The sequence below is a fragment of the Fringilla coelebs genome, assembly GCF_963513975.1.
Source record: "Fringilla coelebs genome assembly, chromosome: 4".
Classification (NCBI taxonomy): Eukaryota; Metazoa; Chordata; class Aves; order Passeriformes; family Fringillidae; genus Fringilla; species Fringilla coelebs.
This window is the reverse complement of record NC_140032.1, coordinates 2197282-2221537: the sequence shown is the minus strand read 5'-3', so window position 1 is coordinate 2221537 and position 24256 is coordinate 2197282. Positions and strand designations below refer to the sequence as shown.

Genomic DNA, 24256 nt, shown 5'->3' with positions numbered 1-24256 from the left:
GCTGCCCTCCTTCACAGGGGATTAGTCAGGCACCAAACCCATCCCCTGGGCGGTTCCAGCCCGCCTGCATCCCCCAGATCACCGTGCCAGGCTCTGTGGCTCCCTGTCCCACCCACTGGGCTCTCCTGAGGTCGCAGTGCAGTTACCACTCCAAGGGGGACCCCGGCATCCGGCAGAGCGGAGCACCAAGGCTCCTGCTTTGGCTTCAGGGGGTTTGCACAGATCTCTCCTGGAGGGAGAAGTGACCACAGCCCTGGGGTCCTGTTGGAGGAGACCCTGGAAGGGGCTGTGGTGGGCTCAGGACCTTGGAGGGGCTCCAGCAGCCCCAGGATTGAGGGGCTGAGCACCATTTCCCAGTAAAAGTGCTTGAAGGGTGGCTGGGAAGTGCTGGGTGCCAGGTGCATCTGAGATGTCCTTTGGAGCCGCCAGCAGAGTGAGTTCCTCAGGTTCAGGGACAGCCGAGGAGAGTCTATCAGACCCTAGGCTGCCTCCTGATCCCGCCCCACAGCGGGGCCCGTTATCCGTGCTCGGAGCTGCCGGTGAGCTGCAAACAGCGCCCGAGCGGGGCACTAAATCCAACCACAGCACGGAGAAAACGCAGGGATGCGTGGGAGTGTCCTGGCGCGGGTGTTTGACATCCTCAGAACTGTTCCCAAACGGAGTTGCTCCATGTATAATTTATAGGCTTCCCTTTGTCCTTGTGGCTCGTCTCTGATCTGCCGGCGGTTCGGGAAGGCCGAGGGTGCTCCGGCGAGGCCCCGCTGAGTGACAGCGCCGCGTTTGCTGCGTCGGCAGGGGAGCGGCCCCGTCCCACGCTGCGTCAGCCACGGCTCGCCCCGGGCCCCGGCGCAGCATCACGGGGCTGCTCCTGGTTTTAAACCGTGCCAGCGGCGCTCCTGCCCCGTGCCCGGCCCTCGGAGCCGTTCCCAGCACGCATGGAGGATCCTCCGGAGCAGGCTGGCACACGCGGGCTCCTCTGGAGCGCTGGGCTCCGGATGCGGCCCGCAGGTCCCTGTGCCCTCGGCGTGCTGCCCTCCCTCGATGTCCTCTTCCTGCCGGGCACGCCAAGCTCTGGCACAAGGAGAGAGGTGACCCCACGTCCGTGACGGGGCCGCAGGGGTGGCTCATATATCGCGGATGTCGCGGCAGGCTGTGTCCAGGCCGACGTGCCCGTGCCCCGGGCCAGCAGGGATGTGGCGATGCGGGAAGCGAGGACGGGCGCCTCTGGCTCCAGCCCCAGCCAGCTCGGCTCGCTCCTCCGCCTGTTGCTGTCCATACTAACGAGCAGCCCCATCCCGTCCCTCGTCTCGTCCTGCCTCGCAGACATCTCCGGGTGTCTGGGCACGGCTCCAAGCTCGGGGAGGGAAGCGCCGGGCGGCGCGTGGAGCAGCATCCCGACGAACACGGAGCGGGGCGTGCGGGGCCGGGGTGGGCGCGGGGAGGGCAGTGAGAGCCCCCGGCACCGCTGGGTCAGCGCTCACTGCCGGCCTGGGCGGGCACGGGGCACCGGCACGCGGCGCTGGAAGTTTGGCTGTGCCGGCGCTGGGGACTCCGGGCTGCTCTGCTGAGTCAGCGCTTCGTGCCAGCAGGAACAAGGCAAGCCAGGGAGGGGACCGGGGGTGTCTGAACCGTGTGTCCGTCCGCAGTGAGGGCAGGGCGGCTGCGGAGCCAGCGAGGCTCCCGCCTCGGCGTGCGGAGAGGGTGCGGGGAGCACCGGGCTGTGCTCTGGGGCGGGGAGCACGGGGATGTGGGACACGGGACACGGTGTGGTGCGACAAAGCTGAACCGCTGCTCGCTGCGGATGGAATCTCTGCCTTTGGCTGCGTCCCAAAACGAGCCGACGGCCTCCCCTGCAGCCCGGGACACCCCAGCAGGGCTCCCGGTGCGCCCCGGGCAGTGTGATGGGCCGGCGGCCCAGGGGGCACGGGGTGGGTGCTGGGGGTACGTCTGGGACAGGGCAGCGGAGCGGTTCGCCTTGCAGCTGTGGGGAGGAGGAGCCCTGCAGAGCCGTGCGGGAACGATGGCAGGGACGGGGACAATGGCAGGGACCAGGATGATGGCAGGGGTGGAGATATAGCTGGGTACAATCCTCCCTGTGACCCCGCGTCCTGCCCCTGTGCCGCCTGTGAAGCGCTGCTGGTGCCAGTGTCATCCCCCGGCCTTACTGAAGGTTCTCCCTCTGCTCGTTCCCATGCGTCTGAAGTGACTCCTTGTCCCCAAGCCACCGTCTCGCCACTGCTCACAGAGCTGGTCCCCCATGCCTGCAGCCCAACCAGCACCTCTGGTGCCCAGTCCGGCCACAACCACACGTGACATGTCCCCCGTGTCGCCCTGGCCGTGCCTTAGGCAGGACGGACCCCGTGCCCATCCCGCCACGTCCCGGGCTGGATGGGTGCCCCACGCCTTGCCCATCCCCCGCAGAGCTGGTGCCCGTGCCCGGCGGGTGTCCCGCGTGCGGGGGGTGCCCCGTGTCCGTCCGTCCATCTGTTCCTCGCGGACAGCAGTCCCTTGCCCTGGCCTCTGCCCTGCCCTCCCGCTGCCCGCGCCCCGCACACGAGGCACCAGCCCCGGCGAGGCAGAGCTATTTTTAACAGCTGCTTCTGCTTGATTTGAGCTGTGAACTCGGAACGTGTTTATGCTAAAGGGCTTTCTTTTCCCTTCTCCCTTTGTGCTGAGGAGGCAGCGCCGCAGATCAAAGCCTGTCTCTTCGCGTTTGCTGATGGTGGGCTGGGAGGGAGCCGAGGTGGGAGAGGCCGGCAGTTCCACGGGGACACTCGTGTCCTCGGGGGCCGCGCTGGCGTGGCCGGGTCTGACGCACCTCTCTTTATCCCCGCAGGTCCGGGAGCCATGGGCGGGCACGGGCGGCACCGGGCGGCCCGCAGCGGGCGACCCTGAGCCCGGGCGGCCGCGGCGGGACGATGAGCGGCTGCGGGCGCCGGCGGGGAGCCGCGGAGCCGGGCACGGCTGTCGGGGCGGCGTGCCGGGGGCTGTAGGGCCGGGCGGCGGGCAGCATGCCCGGCGGCCCCTCGCCCACCTCCCGCCCAGCATCCCCTGCCCGTGGCGGCGCGGGATGAGGCTGCCCGCCGCCCCAGCAGCTCCGGGGACGGCTGCAGCCCAGGGCTCCGGCCGCCGGCGCTCGGCCCCCCGCGCCCCGCCGCAGCACCCCGGCCCCGCGGCCCTGAGCCATGGTCAGCCGCGAGCCCGTGCCCGGCCCGGCCCCCGCCGGCGAGGGCAGCCAGGAGAAAGCCATGACGGTGCGCTCGGTGCTGCTCAACCGCGACTCGCCCGACATCGAGAGCCGCCTCAAGCGCCGGCGCAACCGCACGCAGCAGGTCCGCTTCAAGGACCTGGTGGAGGCCGGCGCGGGGCGGGCGGACAGCCCCGGGCCCGCGGCCGGCCCCGGCCACAACACCCCACGTGCCTCGCCGCCCCCCAGGGACCCCCCTGAGCCGGCGGCTCTCCGTGCCTCGCGGCGCAGCTGGCCCCAGGCGCAGCCGGGCTCGCTGACGCTGCCCATGCCCAGGAAGGCGTGCATGAGCACGGCTATCCAGACCTCCCCCAGCCTCCAGAAGCCCTTCCCGGCCCCCCAGCCCCGCAGCAAGAGCGTCTGCGATGTGGCGGAGGATGCGGTACCGCCCGCCGTGGCGAGCGCCCGGTGCCCGGGAGCGGCCGTGCCCACCGTGGCCAGCTGGGCCGTGCCCCCGCGGGCCCCCGGCGGCCTCCCCAGCCAGGACCACACCGCGGCCCTCGCCCAGCACGCCAAGGCGCGCCGCACCCCGCCGCCGCCACCACCCAGGGACCCCCCTCCCCCTTACCAGGGCACGGCCGGGTGCCCCGCCGCCCGCTGCGCCCCTCCGGTGCAAAGCTGCGCCCCCGAGCCCTGCCCGCCGCCCCCAGCCTGTGCCCAGCTCCGCGGGAGCCCCCGGGCCAACCACGGGGTCACCCCACGCCCGGCCTCCGTGCCCTGCGGCCAGCCCCGGCCGCCCGCCGAGCACCGGGGGCTCGGCCGGAGCGACTCGGAGCGGAGCCTGCCCTGCGGCCGCCCGGCGCCCCCGTGCCAGCCCTCGCCGCACCGCCGGCAGCCCGTCCCCGCCACGGACACCCACGGCCTCCGCCGGCCACCTCAGGGCACCCCCCCGCGGGACCCCCCGCCCCCCCAGCACCAGCTCTGCGCCGCGCTTTGGGGGGGGCCCTGCTGCGCCTCGCCAGCCCCCGTCCCACCGGCGCCGGGCTGGCACGGCTCGGCCGCCGCCACGCCGGACAGAACACCAGCCGCCCTCGGCACCTGCAGCCGGCTCCGCGCCGCCCAACCCGGGCACGGCTGGGCAGGACCCGAGGGGCCCGGGGAGCCGCCGTCCACGGCCCCGCAGGGCCCCAGCGTGGGGACACGAGCGGCCGGGGGGGCGGCGGATCCCCCCCGGCACGGACAGCCCTGCCCTGCCGCTGAGCAGCCGGACACGCTGCACCACGTCCAGGACCTTCTGCAGCTGGTGGTGGTGGCCAAGGGGCCGGTGGGACCACCAGCGAGGGCCGAGGACGCCCGGACATCTCAGGGAGAGGGCCCCCGGGGGCCCGGGGAGCAGGGGGACCTGCATTCCCAGCTGCAGTCCCTGGAAGGGGTGCTGGAGACCAGCCAGCAAACCATCCGGGTGCTGCTGGACGTCATCCAGGACCTGGAGAAGAAGGAGGCGCAGCGGGATGGGTGAGTAGGAGGGGACGGACTGGGGGGGCTGTGGGGACAGTTCCTGGGGGCTGGGGATGGAGGATGGGGGACCCTGACAGAGTTTTGGATGCTGCTGCCTGCTTAGGGTGTTTCCCTCTGAGAAACTCAGAGCTGCTGTCCCTGTGCACGTGGCTCCAGGTTTTGGTGAGAGGCCTCAGGTGCCCACGGTGCCTTGCCCGTGCCCAGGGATGGGGGATGAGGGGCTGCTGGGTTCCTGCCTGGCTCTGCTGCAGCTGAGTTGTCCCTTGGTCACTGGGAGCAGGGATCTAGGGTGTCACATCCCAACAGCAGGCTTAGCCAGGCACCACATCCCTGCCCCATCCTTGGAGGTTCCTTTGGCACAAATCCATGGCTGGTGTGCCCGTGATGGGTTTGGCTGCGTCCCAGGGAGGTGCCCAGCACCTCCATCCTGCCCTGCCCAGGGCCTGCTCTGAGGGGGAGGGAGTTCCCCAGGCCAGCATTCCTTGGCCTCCCAGGCAGATTTGCCAAATGGAGGAAGGTGAGGAAGGTGTTTTAGGTCAGCCCACCATGGCCTTGAGCTGAAATGCTCCAAACTCATCTCACATGAGGGCAACCAACAAACCCCCCAGAGATGCCAGGCCTGGCATCCTCCTGTAAAATCTCTGGGGCTTGTTCCTGATGCCCAATATTACCATGATTTAACCATTAAATCAGGTGGTTTTGGCTGTGAGTGAAGCACAGGGAACATTGCCCCATTCCACTCCTGGAGCACTGTCAGTGGGGAGAGACCCCTCGGGGGTCTGGGACACCTTAATTAAGATCTCAACTCCATTTACTGCTACAGTCAAACAAGCAAGACACCCAGAGACAGGAAATCCAGGGATAGGAAATCACATCAAACATTATCCTGGTGTCCTTGTGCTGCAGAACAGCAGAGCCTCGTTTGCCACAGGTCAGATCCCAGGTGCCCACTGCGCACCAGAGCGGGGCCACCAGCCCTGAGACATCCTGGCACTGACCACCAACAACATCCCACAAAAAAATATACATATAAAACATGAAAGAGTATCCCAGGATGAGCTCTCCCAGCAGAGGGGGGCTGTTGTACAACGCCAGAGCCGCAGGCACACACACATTTATGTACCACACATATATATATATATGTATAAAGGGCCTCATGATCTAATTCAGGTGCTGGCAGAATAAATCCCCATGCAATGTGTAATTTGGTGCATTAACAGACCCAGTTTCTGAGGGCTGAGAGCAACCGTGGTCAAGGTCGAGTAACAGGAGGAAGATTTCAACAAGGAAATGTGATGTGTATGTGGGACATGTTCTGTCAGCTGTGGCCCCAAAATTCACAGGCCTGAAGGGGCCCCAAAGGGACCAAAAGCATTCACAGGGCTCCTTTTGGACAGAGAGGAATGAGCAGGGATCAGCAGGGCTGGGGTGCAGGAGGACCCCAGTACAGCCCTTGGGATTGGGGTGTCTCAGGGCTGGGGTCTGGCAGCAGCAGAGACATGCGGGGTGAAGACCCCTTCTGTGGAGAGGGGGGAGGATGCAGCAGCATGAGCTGAGCCTGGGCAGGAATCAGCTTAATCCAAGTCCTGTGCACCTTCCTGGAGGAGGAGAAGGATGCTCTGGTACAAAAACATCAAAAAGATAAATTCCGAGTCTGGCGTAGGCTGGAGATTAGTCTGGAGCATCTCCCTGTGCCCATCTGCCAGGGCACTGCTGTGCCAGGGCAGCACCACGTGCCTCGTGCTCCCTCCATGGCACCCTGTGTGGGGAGAGGTGTGGGGAGCCTTGGGAGGAGGATGGGGATGGGGATGGGAGGGGAGGACACAGCAGGAAGGGTTTGGAGGGGCCACTGTGCCCAGCACTGGTGTGCTCTCATTAGAGAAATCTGTGAAGCTGAGGCACCTGGCTGGGTATTAACTGGGATCACATGGGAGGAGAAGAAAGGGATGCAGGGAGGAGAGGAGAGGGATCCCAGAGAGGAAAGGGGATGGCATCCAGGGAGGAGAGGAGAGGGATCCCAGAGAGGAAAGGGGGTGGCATCCAGGGAGGAGCGGGGCTGGGATCCCAGAGAGGAAAGGAGCTGGGATCCAGGGAGGAGAGGAGATGGATCCCAGAGAGGAAGAGGAGCTGGGATTCAGGAGGAGAGGAGATAGATCCCAGAGAGGAAAGGGGATGGCATCCAGGGAGGAGAGGAGATGGATCCCAGAGAGGAAGAGGAGCTGGGATTCAGGAGGAGATACAGGGAGAAGAGGGTCTGAATGCCAGGGAGAAAAGGAGCTGGAATCCAGGGAGGAGAGGAGAGGGATCCCAGAGAGGAAAGGGGGTGGCATCCAGGGAGGAGAGTCCTGGCTGCTGGGGTGGGACAGGGGCAGCAGAGGACTCAGGCAGACCCAGAGCAGCTCTCCAGGCTCACGGCACACCTCTGTCACAGGCGCCACTCGTACCGGACGGGGCAGGACATCGCCAACTGCGGGACCTGCCGGGACTGTGCCTGCATCATCTACAGGTGAGGGCCAGCCCTGGCTCTGAGCTCTGAGCACCCCCTGGGCTCTGCTTCCCTGCACCCCCGGATTTCTCCACTGGCTGTGAGGCAGCAGGGAGGGTGACAGCCAAGCCTGCGCCTCCTGTCCCCGTGCTGGGGGACACCACGGAGCATTTTTGGGTGTCTGGGCTGTCACTTGGGCTGGATCTGTCCCTCCCTCCCCGCAGATCAGGATCAGCCAGGGTGATCTCCATGGAGGAGCAGCATCTGGAAGGGGCTGCTCTGGCACCATGGCAGAGCATTTCTCTCCCGTAGCAGCAATCTATCGGGGAAGCCTCGCTAGCCGCTGCTGCGTGGGCTCGCTCCAAATCCAGGCTGCATCCTGTTGTCCCTGTGCCAGCTCTGCACAGATGCTGCAGATGGGCTCCTGCCCCTCACCATGGTGTGGGAACACAGGGCCTGGGCTCTGCTCCCCAGCGCTGGCTCTGGGCCAGGGTGTGGCAGCCCCTTGCTCTGCTGCACTCTCTCCTCAGATCCCATTTGGGGCGTGGGAAAAGGCATCTCATGCCCTCTCAGCATCATCTTTGGGGGAAATGGGAGGCTTGCAGTTTTGCTAAAGCTTTCTGCCCTTCCAGGCACCCCTGGGTGTCCTTCTGTCCCTCTGGCCGTCCCCTCTGCAGTGCAGGTGGCTGGCCAGGTGTGTTCCCATTTGCTGTTAATTAGGGGATGCTGAGGCTGTTAGCACTGGGATGTGTAGGACATGGTGAGCTGGTCCCATGCCATGCTCTGAGGTGCCTGATCACCATGGTGCACATGTGCCACTGCCCTGCCATGCTCTGTGAGCACTGTGCCCCCTCCTTGGGGCACCTCAGGCTGGGGGTACCTGGCTGGGGTCCCCTCGTGTCCCTGTGCTCAGTGGCGGTGCTGCCTCAGCGCTCCTGCTCCCCAGACTCGCTCCACACTCCCTCCCTGTAGCTCTTGGGGGACTTCAGGCTAATTAGGCCTGACGAGCCTGTCTCCAGGCAGCATGGCAGTGGCACAGATGTCACATCTGGGGGAGGTGGCTCCCCAGAATGGCCATGCTCTCGCTGGGGACTCGCTGTGACTGTCACTGTCACCCGTGGGATGAGGAGAGGCTCTGGGGGGACACAGGGTGAGGGAGCAGGGGCAGCACCCCCAGCACCAGACCCCAGGGATGGCCCATGGAGGGGATCAGACCTGCCTGGCCCTGTCCCACCTTAGGGTCCCACAGCAGTGCCAACCCCTCCCTGTGTCACTGCAGGGGAGCTGAGGCCCCTCCCTGCTCTGCCCCCCCATTATGGTCTGCACCCCTCACCCTTTTCTCTAGAAATGGCTGGGACACTCCTTGTCCTCTCGAGGGGAGGTGACAGGAGGTGACAGGAGGTGTCAGCACGCCGGGGGGCTCGTGGGGCGCTCCCCGTGTGCGGGGTGGCAGCGCCACGTGGCCGTTCCCGGGCACACTCGGTGGCACCTCGCTGATCCGATGGGACATGGCTGGTGCCGGGAGATTGACGCGTTTTCCGCGAGAGGGAACATCGCAGCACGTGGCTGCCTGCAGCCAGCCCGCACCACAGGGTGCCGCGGGGACACCGGGGGCTGCGGGGACACCGGGGGCTGCGGGGACACCGGGGGCTGCAGGGACATGGGGGGGTGCAGGGACACCGGGGGCTGCGGGGACAACCAGGGGCTGCGGGGACACGGGGGGCTGCAGGGACACCGGGGCCTGCAGGGACACCCGAGACTGGGGGGACACCAGAGGCTGCAAGGACACCGGGGCCTGCGGGGACACGGGGGCTGCAGGGACACCGGGGGCTGTAGCGATGCTGGGGGCTGCAGGGACACCAGAGGCTGCAGGGACATCGAGGGCAGCAGGGACTCTGGAGGCTGCAGGGACACCGGGGGCTGCGGGGACACCCGAGGCTCCAGAGGCTGTGGGGACATCGAGGGCTGCGGGGACATCGGGAGCTGCAGAGACAGCGGGGACACTGTGGGCACAGCTAGGGCTGGAGAGGACAGCAACAACTGCAGGGACCTGAACTTGTGAGGACCCTGAGGGCTCCAGAAACCTGAGAGCTGTGGTGGCACAGTCCCCCTCACCCACCCAGACCAGGGACACCCCAATTCCTGCCTCGTCACCCGCGTGATGGACAGCAGCAGAGCTCTCGCCACCTCCCGATGCTGCAGCTGTCCCCAGCCACGGCCCCCGGGACACACAGCCCCTCTCCGGGGGGCTCACTGCTCACAGGGGTCCCAGAGACCCCCGGCTGCCCCCCCAGCTCAGCACTGTCCCCATCCAGGCCGGCGTTCTGCACAAAGCCAAGGCGCTGTCAGGGGGTGGGGTAGAGGATGGAGCAAAGGATGGCCGGGGCAGGCAGCTGAGAAGGACAAACCACCCCAAACACCCGGGCCACGAGGTCAGGCTGGCACCTCTCTGTCCCCAGGACACGAGGTCAGGCTGGCACCGCTCTGTCCCTCTGGCACAAGGGAGGCCGGGATTCTCCCACGGGAGGTTTGGGAGGGATCCGGCCCCGGACCCCCCTCACAGCCCACAGAGGGTGGGCAGGGGCTGTCTGAAGGCACACGCAGCAGGGTGTCCCCTCACAGGGGTGCACAGGGACCCCAGGAAGTCCGGCCATGTCCCTGTGCCACCTTGGGAGGGTGGCAGGGCTCAGCTCTGGGGGACGTGCCCTGGGTGGATGTGCTCCCTGGGGGCTGCTTTGGGACACTGAGGTTCCTGAGGGCTGTGTTGGGGACACAGAGCCCGGGGACGGTGTTTGGGGTGCCAGGGGCTGTGGCAGCTGGGGGGCTGCGACAAGGGGATGCCATGCTGCCCTCTGACACGGTCCCCTCGCCCCGCGCGCCGCAGCGTGGAGCACGATTTCCGACAGCAGGAAGGTCGCTTCCAGCGGGTGCTGAGCCACATCGAGGGCGACACGGGGCCGAGCTCCCCCCCGACGGCGCTGGGGGCGGCGGGGGTGGCGGTGGGGACGGCGGGGACCCCCTCACCGCCCAGGCAGGAGCCGTCGCCCGTGTCGAGGCTGCCGGCAAAGCTGGACGTGAAGAAATCGCGGCGCAAATGCTTCTGGTTCCTGTGAGCCCGGAGCGCGGGGGCACCGTCCCAGCACTGACCCCCCGGCCACCTCTCCTGCCTCCCTCCCTCCGTTCCTCCCTCCCTCCCACGGTAGGGTTTGGGTAGCACCAGCTTTTCTATTTTTAACCATTCCGTTGAACGCGGGGAGCTCGGGTGTGGAAACGGCGAGGGGAGCAGCGGCTGTATTTAAGGAGAATTCAATAAATTCCAAGGAGACGCTATTTTTGTTACATCCTCTCCCGCCTGTGCGCTTCTGTTTCGGAGGAGGATGAGAATGGGGGGGGGGCAGCGGCTGTTTCCCTGGATTTCCCTCTGTTTGGGGCTCCCCGAGGTGCCCCAAATCAGACTCAAATCAGACTCAAATCAGTGCCCAGCCCTTCACCCCACAGCGGGGGCAGCTCAGCCACCCCTCCCAGTGCTTCCTGCAGGTTAACTGGGAGCACCGAGGGTTTCCACTGGGCACAGACAGTGAGGAATGGTCTCTGTGAGACTCTGGCCTGGAGAGAGGAGATCTGTCCCCAAAACCCCCGCGGGGAAGAGTGGGCTGGGCAGGGGTCTCATGGATGGGGAAGACGCGCTGGCTGATGATAGGGAGACAGGAATGAGGAGCTCAAATATCCCAGCCTCTGTGGGGCTGCCACGGGAGGGAAAACTCAGCATCGGGCTCCCAGAGCAGCAGCGAGTGTCTGAGCACACCCTGAGGAGTGACTGTGGTGGGAGCAGCCACAGCTCCCCCAGCAGGGCCACCACTTCGGCAAGGGAGGGGGACATCATCCAGCCCCCTCCAAAAGCACTGGCAACCCCCGGCTATGCCGAGCGGCTGCTGCAGCCACGGAGGGGAACGGAGGGCGGGCAGGAGTGGCCGCGGCTCTCCGGTTGGTGCCCGCAGGGTTAAACCCCACCCCGTGTGCCAGGGACACCGCGGGTACTCGGGGGCTGCAGCCGGGACAGCGGCCCGGGGACACAACTCCCTTCTGTGCCCAGCAGCCACGGGATGGACGGACGGACGGTCGGATGGATGGATGGATGGGCGCTGTCCTGGCGCGGGCACAGGGATTTTTGGTCCCCTCAGCCCTTCCCAGTAGCTGGAGCTGGAGGGTCTGGCACCCCCGACTGAGGCAGAGGCTGCGGGGAGAGCTGCCAGACGGCACAGCCGAGGATCGCTCCGTGCTGCCCTGGGCTGCACTTCACCCTCATCCTCCCCCGCCTCCATCGCTGCCCTGGGCTGCACTTCACCCTCATCCTCCCCGGCCTCCATCGCTGCCCTGGGCTGCACTTCACCCTCATCCCCCCTCGCCTCCATCGCTTTCGGTTCTGAGTCACAGAGCCTGGGAACGAGGGGTAAAAGCAGGATGGAGCCCAGCGCGACCCCGCATGCCTCTCCTGCCTGAGTCACGGCTGAATCACACACAGCCCGGCGCTGGGATCGCCGCACGGCCCCGGCGGCGGAGCCTCCGCTCCGGCTGCCCACAGCGCCCCGGGCACGGCACAGCGTGGCACGGTACGGTACGGCACGGCACGGCAATTCCCCGCTCCGAGCCTCCAGAACGCACACCAACACAGCTCATCGCCCACCCAAAGACGCAGTGCAGCTCCTGGGTTTGTCACCAGGTCCCCAGAGAAGATGCCGAGCCCCCGCTGGCCCCGGCTCTGCGCCCTCCCCTCGCTGCTCCGTGCGGAGCTCTGAGCCGCCTCCCTTCCCGCGTGTCCAGCGTGCTCCTCACGCGTTTTTGGCGTGTAAAACTGCGACGGTTCACCGAGTTCAGCTGCTTGTTTTCCAGATAATGCAGCCCAAACCCTTCACTGCTCCCAAAAGAGCTTTTCCTGCCCCTCTGCCCCCTGCCCACTCCCTCCTGTTCTCCGGCTGCTCCAGCCCTGCTCCCAGCACGGCTCCAGCTTTCCCCGGGCACATCCCTGGCATCCATCCCCATCCCGCTGGGTCCTGGCAGCAGGGCCAGCGAGGAGCAGAGCCAGTGACACACAGCCAGGCCCCCAAAGCAGTGCCACCTCTCCCGTGTGGCCCGAAGGGAAGTGGCACAGTGGCACTCACCCTCAGCGGGTTCTCCCGGTCCAGGACGATCACCCTGCGATTGACCGTGTGGAGCAGCCGCTCCAGGATCACCTGGATGTGCTTCTTCACCTGTGCCTGCAAGGTGAGAGGTGGCAGGGCCATGGCAGGGCACGTCCCAGCTGTGGGATGTGTCCCAGCATGGCTCCTGGTGACATCGGGGTGGTGAGATGGGAATGGAGCCTGGAGCTGGAGTCAGAGCAGGCAATGTGCTCCAGCAGAAATTTGGGATTTGGGATCTCTGTACAGCTCAGCCCTGTGCAGGGAGGTGTACAGCTCTGTACACCTCCATGGCACTGTGGCCACCTGGCTGGGGACAATGGGGACAGCTGAGGATGGCTGAGGATGATGGGGGTGGCACTGGGCAGGTAAAGGTGGGTTCAGCTCTCAAGGGGTTGAGAGCAGAATCCTCCCCCAGAGCACCCCACCATGCTCTCCATAAAGGCTATTTCAGGTTTCAAAGTTAAGCCCCAAATGAGATATTTCACCACAATTTCTGAGCTTTCCATCCCGTTCCTGGGCTTCCTGGTGCTGTGAGGGTTAAAGAACCACCTCACCCTCCCAGGACACAGGGTCCAACTCAGCTCCCACGGTCACTGCACTGCAGGTGGGACACCTGAACCTCCCAAGGGCCCCCAAAAGGGACCCCAGAGCAGCCAGGAAGGGCAGGAACCGAGGAAGGCTCCTGAAAAGCCAGAGCACAGAGCCCTGTGCATCCCCAAACCATTCCCTGTGTTGCTGCAGGGACACTCACCAGCTCCACGTCCCCACGGTCCTTGTGCCGCGCTCGCAGCTTCTCTGCGCTCTGCAACCACCAGAACCAGGGCTGAGACCCCCAGGAACGGTCCCAGCCCACCCCAGACAGGCCACATTTGGGTGGGTGGGTGCCCCCCATGTCCCTGCCTCATGTTTGGGGCCATCACTCCTCATTTTGGAGTGTGATACTGCCCAGGGGCTGACTGGCAATCACTGACCAGCATTCGAGGTATAAGGCCATTGAAATTTTAATTACATTTGGCCTGTCCCAAAATAGAATTGGGAAAAGACAAAAAGTAAAAGTGTCTTGAATCAGAAAAGAAACCAAAGAAAACTATGACACTAAATCAGATATCATACTTGTGCCTTATTACTTTGTTGTTTGCCTTAAGTAACATGATCTTGCCTGTGAGCCAACCAAAAACCAATGTTTGGGTGACCTTGGCCAGTGCATCAAGCTTGGATACCATTTGTCTGACATTCAAATCCAGAAAAGCCATTCTCAGCCTGCTTGGCCTGGTTGGCCAATACCACAGAATGTCTCCCAGATCTTTCATTATTCCTTTTCAATGGGCCCTCACCTTCCTCCCTTCCCTCACTTTCTTCCTCCCTCCCTCCACCTCCCTCCCAGCTCTGCAGAGCTGATGATGTCCCCACCACCCTCAGGTCAGTGTCATCCCTGAGCCTGGAAGCCCCTTCCCCACTCATGTGGATGTCAGGCAACCCAGCAGAAACTCACAGGAGCTGAAAGCACAAGGTTTGTGTCCCCCCCTGGGCATGTTCCTGCTGGGATGGTGACACTCCCAGTCAGCAAACTCCAACAATATCCTGGCCAGGAATTGGTGCTTAACCCCACTCAGAGGGGTTTGGTCAGGTCACTGCCCAGTTGGTTCCTGCTTTACCTTCTGGGCCTGGTACAGCACTTCCAGGATGCTGCTGAGCAGCTCGATGCAGGCGTCCTCCTCCTCCCCTGCCTGGATCAGCTCCTGCAGGATGGGCAGGGCTGCCTGCAGCACCAGCTCCCTGCACTCTGGGGGGCACAAGGGGGCACAGGCATGAGGGAACTGTCCCCAGCTCTGGAAACACCCTGGGATGAGGGAATTGTCCCCAGCTCTGGAGCCACCCTGGGATGAGGGAATTGTCCCCAGCTCTGGAGCCACCCCAGGCATGAGTTAGAGGAGAGCTCCCTGCTCAGGGGCTCATCCCCACCCTGTGCATGGCCTCTGGCTGAGCTCAGCAAGGGCAGTGCCCCCAGGACCCCTCTCACCATGGCACTGGAAGGCTTTGCTGCTGGCAATGTCAGTCAGGGACTGCAGCTTCTGCTTCAGCAGGCGCTGGGGCACCAGGTTCCCCACAAAGTCCCGCAGCACGGCCCTGCCATCAGGAGAGGAGTTAAAGCAGGAGCTCCAGATTCTGCTCAGGATGGGGTTGCTGGGTGGGGGGGACCCCCCAAATGGGGGCAGGATGGTCCCACAGGGCAGCTGTGCCCACCACAGGCACCCAGCAGGCAAACCCAGCCTGAATTCCCAAAATGAAGCCAGCTGGGGCTGAGTTCCCAGGCTAAAACTGAGCAGAACTCTCCAATTTTTGCACTGGGAAGGGGATCAGGAGGTGATTCCAGACCCCCTACTTGCCCTCAGCTCTGTGCTGGAGGCAGGGACAGAGGTGGCTGTGGCAGGGGCTGAGCAGGACAGGGGGCTGGGGTTGGTGGGGACACAGGGACCCTACCCCAGAGTGGAGGAGTCAAAGATCCCAAAAACATCCTCGAGGATGGAGGGCAGGTACTTCAGAGCTGCTCCCTGCAGAGACACCACAGAGCTGCCTTCAGACAGGGCTCCCAGAGCACCCTCTGGGGAGAGTGCAGCCCCATCCCAGACCCAGCCCTGCTTCCAGGATGGGGACAATCCCCAGGAACCCTTCCCAGATTTTCCCCTGCAGAATTCGGCACAGGGGTGGCCAGGACAGTGCCCAGTGCCACCGAGCTGCTGAGCCAAATCAACACCACAGCCCCAGTGCAGGGAGGGGCTGGGGGTCTCAGGGTGCACCAGGGGGGACCTGGGGACAGCAGGGCAGCACACGGGGTGGCAGCTCCTTCTGAGGGCTGCACACAGGATGGACAGTGCCACCCCAAAAATGAGCACAGACACAGTGTCACCCCAAAATCAAACACAGACACAGTGACACCCCAAAATCAAACACAGACACAGTGTTGCCCCAAAAACAAACAGACACAGGGACACAGTGTCACCCCAAAACAAACACAGTGACACTCCAAAACAAACACAGACACAGGGACACAGTGTCACCCCAAAAACAAACACAGACACAGTGCCACCCCAAAATCAAACACAGACACAGCGACACAGTGTCACCCCAAAACAAACACAGACACGGTGACACCCCAAAAACAAACACAGACACAGTGTCACCCCAAAACAAACAAAGACACAGTGTCACCCCAAAAACACAGACACAGTGACACAGTGTCACCCCAAAACAAACAAAGACACAGTGTCACCCCAAAAACACAGACACAGTGACACAGTGTCACCCCAAAAATGAACACAGACACAGTGACACCCCAAAAACAAACACAGACACAGTGTCACCCCAAAAACAAACACAGACACAGTGACACAGTGCCACCCCAAAACAGCAGCACAGTGTCACCCCAGCATGGGGACAGCCAGTGCCTGGCCTGGACACCCTCCCTGGTGCCCCACAGCGCAGCAGAGCCCCCCAGGGCCCCCCATGCCCTACCTGGGAGAGCAGGGTGGGACCCTCCAGCGGGGACTCCATCAGCTGGTTGAGGGCGAGGAAGAAGCGCTGCAGGGAGCGCTGGAACTCGGCCACCTCCTTCCCCTCGTAGAGCCTGCAAGGGCCAGAGTCACCGTGCTGCCACCACAGTGCCACCCTGCCACACTGCTGTGTTTGCTGGGACTGTCCCATGAAGGCAGGAATGATCAGTCTGACTCTGTGTTCTCAGAAGGCTGATTTATTATTTTATGATACTGTATTAAAGAATACCAAACTAAACTATAGTAAAGAATACAGAAAGGATACTGACAGAAGGTTAAAAAGATAATAATGAAAACTCCTGACTCTCTCCAGAGTCTTGACACAGCTTGGCCCTGATTGGCCAAAGAGTGAAAACAACTCCCAGCAGAATGCACTGGAACAATCACCTGTGGGTGAACAATCTCCAAACACATTCCACATGAGCACAGCACAGGAGAAGCAAATGAGATAAGAATTGTTTTCCTTTTTTTCTGAGGCTTCTCAACTTCCCAGGAGAAAAATCCTGGGTGAAGGGATTTTATCAGAGAATGTGAATGCTACACCACACACCTTCCCTGGCATCTATCCTGGACTGCAAGGCAATGTGTGTATTCTATTTCCATCTGTCAGAGGTGGGGCAGTTATCTTCTGTTCATTGAGCAGTTTTTTCTTTATCTGTTCCACAGCCAATTCTCCCTCCAGGAGATCTCTGCTGTTCATGGGCCATTAATTATTAATTATCTTCTGTCCATGGCCAGTGAGTGTCCCTGCATGGCTGATCAAATTCCATCATCCCATGGGGAGATGCTCTGCCCAGGGGAGGAGCCAAGCATTCCTACCTGGATACAATCTGAGGGTTGGAGCAGCACAGCAGCCTTTGCCCCCTGCATTCCCAGAGGAGCAGCTTTCTCCTGCCCTGCATTCCCAGAGGGAGAGCAGGCCCATCTCCAGCAGCCCTGGAGCTGCAGAGGAAAACTCCCCCCTTGTGCAGGATCCTGCTGCAGCAGAAGCACAGCTGGCACTGCAGGAGGGCTGAGCCCCCATGGGATGGGGCTGTGCCCCCACCCTGACACACAGGGGACAGGGCCTGCTCTGACTCTGACAGTGCTGTTTTGTATCACTGCATTGTTTATTTTATTTTTATTTTCTTCCCTAATAAAGAACTGGTTTTCCTGCTCCCATATCTTTGCCTTAATTTCAAATTTGTAACACTTTGGAGGGAGGGGGTTTACATTTTCCATTTCAGGGGAGGTTCCTGCCTTCCTTAGCACGCACCTGTCTTTCCAAACCAAGGCAGCATCCCAGTTCTTTATACTCATCCATCAACATTTGGATCCATGGGTGAATCTAGGAGTGAGCCCTGGCACAGCCACTGCCCCACCACGTCCACAGACCCACTTAAAAAACTCACTTTTTCTTTTTAAAAGAAGCCTCTTTTCCATGATTCTGCAGCCCAAAACCCTCTCAAAGCAGTTCAGCCCCATCCCACTTGAGCAGGAACCTCCTGAGCCCTCTGTCCCCCCTCACCAGCCGGACCAGAGCAAACCGAACAAGGGAATTTTAGCCATGGGATGTGCAAAGCTGCAGGAAAAACTGCAAAGCTGAGGTGGGATCACAGGAATGGGCACTGCTTGAGATGATTCCCCCACCATTGACACCAAGCAGTGGCAGGAAAAATTACCCAGCCACCAGCTATGAAAGGAAATCCTGGAATTATGGACTGGTTTGGGCTGGGAGGGTCCTTGAAGCCCATCCAGCCCCACCCCCTGCCATGGGTTGCTCCAAAATTTGACCTCAAAATCTGGGGGGGGGGGGGGGGGGGGGCGATGAGCACTGTCAGGGAAAGTTTTGCCACTCTCAGTGGTGGCTGAAAAGGAGAAGCAGGCAGAGGAAGCAGCGAGGAGGAAGCGGCGAGGGACAGACGTCACCACGGCGCCATTGGGGCACTGAGGGGACACAGGGAGTGTCCCAAGGTGGAGGACAGGGCTCAGTCACCCTTGCAGCGACCTGGGCTCCTCAGAGGAGCTGCAGGCTCTGCTTGTCCAGCTCCAGGCAATCCCAGAGCCGGCAATCTGCAGCAACTGACTCTAATTACAGCCCAATTCCTGTCGATTACAGCCTGTACAAATTGCTGCACGCTCAGAGCACTTAGAGGATCTGAGGAGCCAGAGTTATTGCATGTTGAGATAAAGGGAAGCTCTATAAAATCACTAAATGTCCTCAGGGATGCCTCTGCTCCAGGCAAACTCATCCAGGGGGCTGTTTGCAAACAAGCTGGGTAATTAATTTCTCCTGTCAGGAGCGCTCTGAGCTGGGAATGTGCTCGGTGTCCTCACACAGGAGGGAGAGGCAGGTGCTGGGTGTGATGTTCTGGAGCACCTGGAGCCATGGGTGGGACACTGGGAGGGGTGGAAGTGGCAAGGACAGACAGGGCTCAAACCCCATGGTTAATACAGAGTGGGGCAAAGTGAGTGTGACAGTCCCTGGGGACACGGGGACACCAGCACAGCTCCCCACTGCCAGTGGGAGGGGGCACAAGGTTCTCTGAAAAAACCCCTTTGCCCAGGATTTTTCCCCTGGGAAGCTGAGAAGCCTCAGAAAAAAAAGGAAAACAATTCTTATCTCATTTGCTTCTGCTGTGTTGTGCTCATGTGGAATGTGTTTGGAGATTGTTCACCCACAGGTGAGGGATTGGATTCTGCTGTGAGTTGTTTTCACTCTTTGGCCAGTTTGAGCCAAGCTGTGTCAAGACTCTGGAAAGTCACAAATTCTCATTATCTTTTTAGTCTTCTGTAAGTATCCTTTCTGTATTCTTTAGTAGAGTATTGTATTCTTTACTATAATATAGTATTATATAAGTAATTTATCTATAAATTATATAACAATATAAATTATATATATAAGTAATAAATTAGCCTTCTGAGAACATAGAGTCAGACTCATCATTCCCAACAAACACAAAACACAGGGACCCCAGCACACCCTGGGCTTGGGGTGGAGGAGGCAAAGCCCTCATTCCCCCCAAAAACAGCTTCCTGCTGAACCAGGGTGCCTGGGAATGGGGTGACCCCGCTGCTGTCAGTGCCAGCAGTGCCCACCCCGTGCCCTGGGTGTGTGTGGGGGGGGTTGGGGTCCCTCCCTGCCCACCTCACTGCCCCCCCAGGACTCTTCAGCTTTTGGTGCCGCCCACGTGGAACGAAAGAGGAAGGTCTGGTGATGCCAGATTTCCTGATTTCCTCCTCTCCCACGCCAGGAGGGGGGTTTGTGCATCACCCAGACTGGATGTGACCCCTGTGCCCACGGGGAACAAGTGAAACCAGCCCAGTGGGGACTCTGGAGGGGCCTGGGGGCACCTTGACCTTTGAGCTGGGGAGGCACCCAGACCTTTTCTCTGCTCATCACAACAGGGCTGGGCTTGGAAGGCACCTCACAGAACCTCCAGCTCCACCCCACCTCCCACATGGCTCCAGGAAACCTTCCCAGCACAGCACCAGCCGGGCAGGGGCACAGACTGCCCAGGGCATTTTGCCATTTCCATGGTGGGAGGATTTCAGGAGCTCATTGGAAAGTCCCTGTCAGAGTGGCAGAGGTCACTGTGGGGCAGGGTCACTGTGGGGCAGGGACATTGTGGGGCAGGGACATTGCTGGCCATTTGGGGTGGCCAGAGAGAGCCCTCCCACTCTGAGGTGGACAGCACTGCCCACCCCCACAGTGGGCCACCGTTGTCCAGCAGCATCCAGGGGCTGGCATGAAGCTGAAAACTGCCAAAATCCTCAAGGAGAGGATTCACAGCCATGGAGGAGCCTGCCTGGGGACCAGCCACCACAGCAGCATGGCCAGGAGGGGTGGGTGCCAGCCTGGGTGCCCACCAGGTGGGCTGAGCTGCCATTGTCACAACCCTGGCACTGAGGGTGGCACTGACACTGCTCCTGCAGCGCAGGGACCCTCACAGGACCTCCCTCCCACAGACCCCACAGCCAGGGACCAGCTGGGTGCTGGCACATGGCAGAGCACAGCACTGGGAGCACTGGGAGCACTGGAAGGCTCTGAGAGCACTGGGAAGTGCTGGAAGGCTCTGGGAGGCACTGGAAGGCACAGCCAGCTCTGGGAGGCACTGGGAGGCACAGCCAGTACTGGGAGGCACTGGGAGGCATGGGAAGGCACAGCCAGCACTGGGAGGCGCTGGGAGCACTGGGAGGCACAGCCAGCACTGGGAGGCGCTGGGAGCGCTGGGAGGCACAGCCAGCACTGGGAGGCACTGCCCGCACTGGGAGGCACTGCCCGCACTGGGAGGCACTGGGAGCACTGGGAGGCACTGGGAGCACCGGGAGGCACAGCCAGCACTGGGAGGCAGTGCCCGCACTCACTGTGCGAAGAGGTGGCGGGAGCGGACGATGAATTTGAAGATGTACTCCAGGGCTTTGAAGGTGCGTGGGAGGGACTCGCAGGGCTCGCCCCGGCCCGCCTGCTCCACGTACTCAGTCAGCACCGACAGCAGCTTCCTGCGGGGAGGGGTCTCCGTGGGCGTCCCAGCCCTGTCCCTCCCTGTCCCCATTGTGCCAGCCCCATCCTGGCTGTCCCAGTCCTGTCCCCCACCATTCCAGCTGTGCCAGCCCTGTCCTTCCCTGTCCCCACTGTGCCAGCCCCATCCTGGCTGTCCCAGCCCTGTCCCCCACCCTTCCAGCTGTCCCCCAGCCCATTCCAACCATCCCAGCCCCATCCTGGCTGTCCCAGCCCCACTCCAGCTGTCCCAGTCCTGTCCCATCCCTGTCCCCCCCCACTCCAGCTGTCCCATCCCTGTCCCTCCCCGTGCCCCAGCCCCAGGACCTCACTTGTAGGCGAGCGTGGCGCTGAAGTGCTGGCGGATGTAGGCCTCCAGGACCGTGTTGAAATGCTGGAACTTTCTGTCAGCCACCAGCCTGACAATGAAAACCTGAGGGCAGCAGGCAGGGGCACGGCTTGGCGTGGGCAGGGGGATGCCTCTGCCACCCCGAGCCCACCCTGAGCCATCAGCAGCAGCACTCTCGTCTTGGTGTGGGAGAAACACCTTTGAACAATGCTGAGATTGTCCCCCAAAGGGACAGTGTCCCCCAGAACAGCCCTGCCCTGTGCTGGGTCACTCAGGCAAGCAAACCCCATTGCCCCAGTCCAACCAGTGCCCACCCTGCACTGGGGGGGCTCAGACCCACTCAGGTTGTGCTCACCAGGGCATCAAACACGAGGGTGTCATAGACATCGGTGTCTGAGTGCTCCATCATGATGGAGAACAGGGCATCCAGCGTGTCCTGCAGGAACTGGGGGGACAGGAGGGCTGGCAGGGCTCGAGGGCTGACCCCAGCATTGCCCAAGACCCAGATCTGGGCATGGGGAGGGGGGGGCAGGAACCAGAGAGGGAGGAAATGCTGGCTGTACCTTGATGACCTCTCCTCCATCCACGTTCATCAGCTTCTGGAGGTTCCCACAGAGCAGGCTGGGCTTGGAGCGCCACTTGAGCAGCCCCAGCAGGTTCACTGGGCAGGAGGAACGAGGCACTCAGCACTGTCAGAGCCCAGGGTCACCAACCCCTGCTCCCCCATCAGGAGCAGCCAGGACCCCCTCCCACAACCACTGCTCAGTGCAGAGATCCCCCGAAGCCAGGACCAGAAAGCACCGACCTTAAATAAGTCGTGGCTGGGGGAGACAAAATTGTGCTGCAGGAAGGGAATGAATGGAGCAGCCTCACCCCTGAGCCCTCCACACTGCGCCCTGCACCCTGCAGCCACGTGCTGTCACCGTGTGTCACATCCCCAGGCCACCAGGCCATGTCCCCTGAGCCCCCTGCTTTCAGCCAGAGCAGGATGAGCCATTCCCACCCTCCAGCCTTGCAGCAGGTGGGAGGAGAGCCCAGCATTCCCTTCCCCTGGCCGAGAGGGCACCAATGTTCTCAGCTGCCCTGACCTGTGCAGAGCAGCCCAGGGAAGGTGGAAACTCCCCTGAGCTAACCCAGGGAGGGGGGTGAAACCCCAGAGCTCCAATTCCCACCTCCATTCGCAAGGAAGGTCATGGAGCCAAGTGGGAATTCTCCTCTCCAGTGGATGGCAGCCCCCCAAAATCCCCAGATGGAGCTGATCCCCCCAGGAACAGCCTTGGCCATCCTGAGCACAGCCAAACTGAGCACTCACTGTCCCCACTGTCCCCAGCTCACAGCCCGGTGTGACGGACACTGCAGAGCCAAAGATCAGAATTGCGGTGACACCAGCGGGGAGGGGACACAGCCCCAGTTCCCCGCCCTGCGGGCAGCCAGCACTCACCGTTCTGGGTCAGCTTGGTGGAGCAGACCAGCGTGGAGATCTGGAAGCTGTCCCGGCTGGACGCGGCCAGCGCCGCCGCGGCCCCGCTCACACGGAAGGAGGAGCCGGAGAGGAGCTTCGGCTCCGGCAGGTTCCGCTCCGAGGGCAGCGACAGGTACGCGCTGGCGTCCTCCAGCTTCTTGCTGTCACCCTGCAGGGCACAGCACAGGTGACAGCTGGAGCCCCAGGCTGGGGGGTCCCAGCCGTCGGTTCCTCTGGGACAGAATTGAAGGCACTTGAGGCAGTAATTCGTGTTGGGATTCAAGTGTTTTTTATTTCTCATCAGTAAAACAATCTCACTACTGTGAGTTTGGCAGCTTTTCATTAGAAGGCACAAAATGGCCAATAATCTCTTGTTCCAAGGTCTTTTAAGACTAAACTACCCAATTAAGAACTGACACCTGGATTATTTTCCCTTTTAACCCAATAACTGATCCCACAGAGCCCACAATGGGGACTTTTCTGCCCAATTACAAACTGCCACCCAAACCCATGGAGAAGGAAGAAGAAGCAGCATGAAGAATAAACCCAGGATGACACCCTGTGCCCTCCATCTTGCTGCCATCCACAGCATACTAAAAATCCCAAAACCTCAATTTCCTACCTAAGTGCTACACCTACACTGCTCTCTATAATCTATTTCACACTTTTGTGGATTCCAGTCTATCTTGAAGTCTGGGAAACTTTATCCATGGATGAGGGTCAAAGTCAGTGCTGCCCTGAGAGTCAGGGCACCCCAGAGCAGACAAATATTCCCAGTGCCCTGGGTTTGCACATCAGGGAACAGAGTTGGCCCTCTGTGTGCCCAGGGGCTCAGGTCTGACCCCATGGCTGGTGGCTCCCACCACAGAGCCCCCTCATGCCACCCCTGGGTATCCCCTGGAGCCCCCAAACCCCAGCTGTGCCACACAGCAGGGACAGGACAACAGGCAGGAGGAGCAGAGTGACAAAGAGGAGTCTGAGGCTGGAAATTAAACACACCTGGGCACTGCTGCAGGGGTGGACCTGCAGTGGGACACTGACAGGGAGCAGGACACCACCCAGGTGTCCAGGACAGCCAGTCCCACATCGCTGTCACCCTCCATCTCCCACCTGTATGGGCATCCAGGGCCTCCACAGCCACAAACCAGCCTCTTTCTGTGTCCCCTGCTCCAAGCTGAAAATGTTCCACCCAGGGGGACTCACTGGGGTGACTCTGAGTGACCTTCCCTGCTCTTTGGCCAGCCTGGGACATGGGGGATGACCAGAGCTGGGCCACAGCTCACAGACACCCATCCTTCCCTGCCTGCAGCCTGGCAGGGTGAAACCCCTCCAGCTGAAGGTGGCAGGGAGGTGACAGAGCTGTTTGCTGGTGGCTTTTCCCCTCCAGGACACATCTGGAGCCGAGCCCATGCAGTGAAAACTGTCTGGAGCTCAGAGCAGCTGAAGATCAAGAGGTCTGAGCAGCTAAAAGCCCTTCACTCACATTCCTCTGGCGAGCAGAGACAAAAAGATGAAATATTTTCTGACTCCCAGAGTGCAGCACCCGGTGCCTGCCGGGAAAAGCCGGAGCCAAGCAGGGAGAGGATGGAGCAGCTCAGGGCCTGGGGGTTCAGGAGGGCAGGGACAGCTCTCTGAGGGAACAGGAGCTGTGCAGGGTTTGTTCTCCTAGCAGGGAGGTGTGGGAGTCCCAAAGGTGCTGCTGCTGCTGCTGTGGAGGGGACAGTCCCCAAAGAGCCAGGGAGCAGAGCCAGCGCCGAGGGCCACGGCAGCAGTTAAAGAATTTGGGTCTTTCACCCAAAAATAAAGCAGAGAGGAGGAATATAATGATTTCAAATGTGCAGGAGCCTCAGGGAGGAACAGCATGGCCTGTCCCCGTCCTGGGCTGCCACAGCAGGAGGGAACAGGTCGGCTCATCCCCAAAAAAGGCAGAGCTCAGGGAGGGACGTGGCTCTGCCTGGAGAAACTGTGGTCACGTTGCCAAAATCAGAGACCACTCCCATGCAGCAGCCCAGGGTCGGGGGAGCAGGTGACCCCCCCATCCCCC

The 24256-nt window shown here is 61.9% G+C and overlaps 2 protein-coding genes across 2 annotated transcripts in view; one reads left to right on the top strand and one right to left on the bottom strand.

The window, feature by feature from the left end:
* The window catches only part of LOC311153350 (dedicator of cytokinesis protein 2-like), a 47365-nt gene that overhangs the window by 17228 nt on the left and 5881 nt on the right, over window positions 1-24256 (bottom strand). The window contains exons 16-26 of the mRNA XM_084205153.1: window positions 22192-22381; window positions 21314-21411; window positions 21106-21195; window positions 20734-20834; window positions 20269-20403; window positions 15884-15995; window positions 14852-14922; window positions 14391-14497; window positions 14026-14153; window positions 13122-13172; window positions 12350-12445 (exon numbers count right to left, since the gene is read on the bottom strand). Of these exons, the coding sequence (XP_084061279.1) occupies window positions 12350-12445; window positions 13122-13172; window positions 14026-14153; window positions 14391-14497; window positions 14852-14922; window positions 15884-15995; window positions 20269-20403; window positions 20734-20834; window positions 21106-21195; window positions 21314-21411; window positions 22192-22381 (1179 nt within the window). The remainder of the gene's footprint in view (window positions 1-12349; window positions 12446-13121; window positions 13173-14025; window positions 14154-14390; window positions 14498-14851; window positions 14923-15883; window positions 15996-20268; window positions 20404-20733; window positions 20835-21105; window positions 21196-21313; window positions 21412-22191; window positions 22382-24256) is intronic.
* LOC311153351 (uncharacterized protein) lies at window positions 3186-10303 on the top strand (the record flags this gene model as incomplete). The annotated part of the gene is made up of 3 exons (XM_084205154.1): window positions 3186-4702; window positions 7137-7211; window positions 10075-10303. The coding sequence occupies 3 exons, from the start codon at window positions 3186-3188 to the stop codon at window positions 10301-10303; spliced, it is 1821 nt and encodes a 606-aa protein (XP_084061280.1).